The 6800-nt window shown below is 35.0% G+C and overlaps 1 protein-coding gene across 1 annotated transcript; it reads left to right on the forward strand.

The window, feature by feature from the left end:
• Positions 1-1717: 1717 nt before the first annotated feature.
• Positions 1718-2170, forward strand: LOC132048366 (uncharacterized). The gene has a single exon (XM_059439274.1). It carries the CDS (start codon positions 1851-1853, stop codon positions 2010-2012), a length of 162 nt encoding a protein of 53 aa, XP_059295257.1. The 5' UTR covers positions 1718-1850; the 3' UTR covers positions 2013-2170.
• The last annotated feature ends 4630 nt before the right edge of the window (positions 2171-6800 follow it).

Consider the following 6800-nt stretch of genomic DNA (forward strand, 5'->3'; position numbering starts at 1 on the left):
CCCCCTTTACCCCGGGGCCGATACAACAATTGGTTAGTTTCCCTTCTCTGTTCACTTTTTGACTTTCCCGTTTTTTAAACCCTTGAATTTGAATTTACCCATATATTTTTCCCCATAAATTTAATCTCTCCGTTTTAACGTTAAACAAAGTGCAATTATCCTTATGAACAAGTCCAATATCGACATTCCTCTATTCATTCCACTTTGTGGAATTGAACCAGCTGCATCCTTGGCTGAAGAATGACCAAGTTCAACAGCGCCTATTTTCATTTGTTCCTGAATAGTTTACAAATGTTGTAGGATAAAGGTATTAAGCGGAAGAAGGAGATAATTATTAGCTCTTGGTGATTGGTTAAGAGGGCTGACATGCCAATTTATATGTGTCGAAAAATACATAAACTATTATATGTGCCCCCACGCTTGGCCATTTTAGACTAGATTTCAATGCAATAATGCTTACCTGCTTTGTACTTGCTTTACCATCAATGGATATAAATTTAAGATCTTCCAACTCCACGACGTTCTTTTTCCATAATTAGGAACGCGCAAAACTAATCCAATTTGTTTTGAGACATTATCCCTTAAAAAGGATGGGCTGGTGAAACTAACAATTGAATTAGGAGAGGTGCATAGTCATGAGAGAAACGGATTCTGAATATAATGGGTTAACAATAAGTGTGACCCTTAATTACATGTGTATATGTCTTGATTTTTTTCGCATATATGTAAACGTAATCAAGCTGAGAGTAATGAATTTAGTAGAAACAGAATCTCCTCCTTTATCCATAGTTTTGGGCCTCTCCATGCCAATAGCGTTATTCATGGGCTTCCCTCACAAAATCTTTAGTGGGCTGTGAGTCCGTGAAGAAGCCCAGGTCACAAATCCACATGCATTTTTCCTACTAATGTTTACATCCTGGAATTGTCCTTATGCTTATATCCTAGAAATTTAAAGTAATTCTGAAAACCGTAAATGGTAATTTATCGATATTCAAACAATTCTTATGATTTTTTCCCGATGTTTTGCTATACCTGCGTAAAGAAGTTGGTTTGGGGGCCTAATTTTTTGTTACATGTCCGTTGATAACTTTGTTTGAGCACCGGGCCGGTCTGTTGGGCCTTAATTTCATAATCGTCTACGTTAATCAGAAAGAAAATGCCGTTGCTGTTGTTTATTGCTTACCAGTAACCTCAAAATATTGAAACATAAAGTCAAAAGTCAAAATTTTAGAAATAAAAATGAAAAGGTACTTAAGTTGTCAATAGGATTAGGTTAATTGCAATACCTAACTTATATATTATGATTACTGTAAATTTCTTTTTACATTTTTTAGAATATTTAACATGTTATAGTAGGTAGCAATACTTATTTTACAAGTTTCTAACTTCCCTTATTATTATGTAATGTTTCCCATAGTTACCTTTTAAATGATGTGATAGTGTAAATTCTTAACATTATCCGTGTATATAAGTTGAACTCCGTGTAATAATAATAGGTAATTCCGATAACAAACATGATTAGATAACTCAAAAAATAAAGTAAATTATATGTTTTAACAAATTGAATTATATTGAAAATATAAAAAATTCTTTGCACTATTTGAGTTTATAACTTAAACTAAAAAGGAAGAAAAGAAGAAATTGGGCTACAAGTGGAATGACGAAAGCAGATAGTGATCAATATCGAGTAATAAACAAAAGCGTATTCATCTCCCCAAGGTAGAGAGTTGACTTTGGCCTTTGAGAGACTTGGGTGGTTATTAGTTGTCTCCTTTTTATTCAACGCTAATCGTTTCATAATTAGAAATAGCAGAAGAAACACAGAGAGAGGTAAATTAGATAAAGAAAAAATGAATCAAAACATGAGTGCTTTCTTGATCGGAATAGTGGGAACAGCGTTCACGTTGGGTGCATATTCACAACCATGGATGACTCCAACACAAAGCATAGCTACTGGTCTTGTTACTCTCATGTTTGGTCTGCTTGTCAAGGAAGGTTTCATCTCCCTTTAGAATCCTTCACTATTATAAACAATATGATCTCTTTATTTAAATTTTCCTGTATTAGCTTACTGGGATTCTCTGAGATCGTCTTTTTCTAATTCTGAGCTTGTACTTTATTTTTTGTTATTGTTGTTGTTGTTATAAAATACTATATTTGGTTGATCGATACTAATTTTGTTACTTGCCGTCGTTGCCGATTGTGATAAATTACTTGTGAAAAACTTATGGAGATCTATTTTATAGCTCAGTAGAAATGTTATTTTAGTTATGTGGTCCTTTTCACAGAAGATCGGTAAAATATAACATCAGTAAGTTGAATACAAGATTTTTTTGTAGATTCATCTTTTTTTATTCAGATTGTAACTTATCAAATATGATTCAAACCCATTTGGCCGTGGAATTTGGCTTAAAGATTTGAAATGATACATATTCGGAGATTATTACAAATAAGTGCTTATTTATCAAATTGATTCTTTATTTCAACTTCAAACTTGAAATATAGGATTTGAAGTTTAAAAAAACATGTTTTAAGAGTTTTTAAAAAATTTACTTACAAAAGATCAATTGTGTTTTCATGGCCAAACACAACTTCCACTTTCAAATAGTTTTCCCCTTCGAAGCTCAACCAAACAAGTGAACAACACCGAGGAAATGAAAGTGAAATGCTAAATGGAACTTAGGAAGAATGGTCCACCATCTTATAAGTCGTACCGGTATTTTCCCTTTTTCTAACTCAATCCCAATTTATAACCTGTAAAACTCTGGTGCCAATTTGAAAAAGGAATCAATATGAAATTATTGCTAATTAATGGAATACACACGTTATTACCATACTTGCTGAGCGCTCCCTAAATAAACGAAAGGCTAGCTTGTTTTGGTATAGACAGGTTAGGGAGCTGTTGACATCACAATATTATTGGGCACTACTGACTAATGTAAAATCAGTCCTCGACACCATCATTTTCACAATATACAAGTGGTTAGTTTTGTTACTTCATAGTACTGTTGCAGATGTCATTTGTTTCATCTCACGTCACATTTCTTAATCACCAAACGTTTCAAGGTCCGTGACCTTCCTATTTCCAGATACCAGCCACACATGGTTTACTGTTTAAACAGTAACTCGCAACCGGATGCTTCGTCTAAATTGGGTTCAATACTTGCTCTTCTTTTTCCTCTAGTTACTGTAATATATGTTACCATGATTGTACAGTGACAAAGTCAAGAATTTCGTTAAGAGTGTTCAAAATTTAGTATATATGTATCTAATAGGAAAAGTGATGTTGGTGTCGATCATTGCTCTACGATTTTAAGGCTCGACAAATTTGGTACTAGAGCAAATTTGTCACAAGCCGTAGGACCGTGACGGCACTTATCCGCTAGAACATTTACCCGTCATACGAACTCTTAGCCTATATTCCCTCACATTAGGACGTTCAATATTTGGTTTATGATTCCAAAACATGTCACCTGTCCCTACCGTTGCTTTCAAAACCTTCACAAATCTGCAATTGAGAGTCTTACTGCCTTGCATATTAAGTTCAACAACTTGCACCATATCTCCGGTCATACACTAGGAAACCTAACGCTAGCTTATTTATACTTAATTACAGACGTGAATCCATGAACCTAACAAATCAAAATGTAACGAAATTAAGGAATATTCAACCTGTGGTCTCATAATCTTCGGTTGTCCAGAATCTGATTTCACCATCAACGACAATAGCTCTATCATCAAACATCTGACATGAGAAAATGAGGCTGAGATGTAGCCAAAAATGACTTGCCAGTCGAATCGTTAATCTCCACTTTTTAGTTGAACAAAAGTACTCAAAGAAGCAGAAATGATTGAGCTTGCCGGCAAGTCATCCTTGGCTGCAATTCAATAACCTTATTCCCTCATGCAAGACTTCATGATGAATAAAATGGAAATATATAGACTAACAATCATTGAATTTTGGGAAGTGAAGTTTCCCGAAGGAGAAATCCAACATTCCCTGTTGCAAAGAGAGAGAGGTTTCCTATTTCATCTAAGAAAAACAAGTTGGGGGAAGCTCATTGGATGGAAGAGAAAGAAAAGCTAACTTTGACAGTGCATGAAACGAACAAGGGTTGAAGCAAAGAAGCCAGCCTCTAGGAGTTGTAGATAAATAATGGATTCTTATGTAGGAAAGGAAATCTACGAAGACATTAATGACTCTCTTAGGTTCTTTTCATAAAGATACGTATAGATCAGTCAATTTCTATGTAATGCCCATTGGAGAAAAGGGAAAAAAGCAAGTTTGTTTGTAGGGATTATTAGGGTTTAGATGTGACTAGCCACTGTCCCTATCACCGCAGAATTTGGAAAAAAGACGGTGAATCCAAAAGCACCTACCCAAAAAAATTGTTGTACGAACACTTTAGTCTAAGGTGTTAACAGAGGCAATAAACACACTCTGTCAATCAGGCTCTTTAATTGTACTTTGGTGACCTTTCGGCGGGGAGTTAGGTACTCGAATTTACTGCTCCATATTCTACCAAGCTGGCTTGGAGGAATATGAATTAGCCTACCTTTTCTCTCATGGAATTTCGTTTTTTCAGCTTTTGCAGTTTTTTTTGTCTGTTTGAACCAGCGATGAAACTGCAACATTGTCCTAGTAGGCGTTTGGAGATACGATTTGAAATCATAGTTTGAAATCATGAGATGAAATCAACGTTTAGGCATGCATTTCATCACATGATTTCAAATCATGATTTCAAAATTTTTAAATATAAAATTTAACCTATAAGTTTATATTTTATAAAAAAAGACCCATAAGTTGATAGATATTTTTAACAATTACTCCGACCAACCATTTACCGACCTTTATTTATGTCTACCATGTGAAGAGTAGTTACATTACTATTTAAGTTAAATTTTATTTATTGTTAAACTAAAATTTGATTAATTGATATTGTATTTTTTAAAAAGACCTTTTGTTATGAACTATGACTTGCTCATTTGGTAAGATTGTATAAGAGTTGAGAATATTTGATAGTTTTCACGACTTGTGGAGTTTTTATGTTTAAAAGAAAAAATACAACTTAAGAAATCTAAATTGCATGTCCGAATATAATTTCAAATCATGGTTTCAAACCATGTGAAACCATGTCCTAACGGCTCCCTAGTTATTTAGATGAATTTAACCTATACTATACAATTACAGTCACAAATTAAACCCAAACCCTCTTAAGATTATTTACAGTTTTGATCACACCATAGAAATTAAATTAGTATTGCCGACTTGAACCTTCTAATTTTTCGTCACATCATAAAAATGAACATGTTCACTACTCTAGCATTTCATACAGTATTCTAGAAGTACGGCTGTAACTAATGCATCAAGAACTTCACTTTAGTACAGCATTCCTCAAAGTTCTGTTCTACTTAATTCGGATAGGCAGGTATAGGGAGCTATTTAATTATGCCATGCCATGCCATGCCATAATCAAACTAAAGGCGAAGTTATTTCAGATTTATTTGTAACGCTTAAAAATAATGCACCTGTGTTTAAAATACACATTCATCACCCAGCGAACAAGTTAATTTAGCATAAAGACGTGAACATACCACACTACAATATCCATGTTAATTTACCAGACAACGTGGCATGCTATTGTTTGGTCACCAAGGACGACAAGAACCTCATCTTAGTTCCAATGAACCACCATGCCAGATGATTGCATTAATAAATTAGAGAATGTAATCTAAAGCAATTGAAGATATCTTTTGACAATAGAACCATAAGAGCTGAGTGAGCTAAACATCAGCTCTTCACCAAATCCCACCAGCTGCCTATACAATTTACAGATCCCACTGCCTCCAGACCTGAGAGAAAAAGTTGTTCAAGTCAATTACAATATGCACGGTTCACGGTATACATGGCCACAAAAAGCAATTCTTAGTTGGGTTCCGTAGTTGGCTAGTTGTAGGAAAGCATCATCTCCTACTTAGCCTCAAGTGGTGCAAGTACTTGTAAGAGAGCAACATCTTGCCTCAGCTTCTGATTCTTCTACACCATTGATTGTGTTTGTCAACTGTAATTCTCTCAAACCTTATAACGATCACTGTTTCTTATTTCCCAAAAGAGTTGCAATAGCGAAGACAACAGAAGAAAAATCACCAACCGCATTTTAGAATAGTAGGCAAGATGAACACAAAGAAGTGCAAGCTCAAGATCCATAATGAAAGCACACACTTTTTGAAATTGACGATCAACCCCCCAAAAAGAGGGTTGGGGGTTCGGGGGGGTGGGGGGGGAAGGAAAATGAAAGCTCACGCTTTTTGAAGTTGAAAAAAAACATTCTTGTCAAATAAAGTCAGAGAACGCTACATACCTATAAGGTGCATATATGAGCAAGATCTGTTAAACCTGATGATTAAGGAAATTATCTTAGCTTGCACACAAACTAAATCATAACCATAAGTACATGATTGTAAGCTACTAAGAACTTACAGCCAGATTTACCGCTTTGAGGTAACTTATTCCTCCCCAGACTGTCAGGTCTACAGTGACTGGCAATGCAGATCAGATCAGATAAATTTACTCACTGGTATATTATGCATTATTCAATTACATTCAAAATCTGTGTCTACAGAGAACTGCAGGCAGACCTTTAGCTCATGCTGCATGTCCGTTTGGTATCCATGACATCCTCTTCAAAACAATCAGCGCAAAGTTTGGAAGATGATTTGCCAATGAACTGATCAGGCAAGAAAATTATGATCGAATATGATCACATCTTGAGCAAACATTCAGGGCTATCAGAAGCAAA

Source organism: Lycium ferocissimum, chromosome 2 (assembly GCF_029784015.1).
Source record: "Lycium ferocissimum isolate CSIRO_LF1 chromosome 2, AGI_CSIRO_Lferr_CH_V1, whole genome shotgun sequence".
NCBI lineage: Eukaryota > Viridiplantae > Streptophyta > Magnoliopsida > Solanales > Solanaceae > Lycium > Lycium ferocissimum.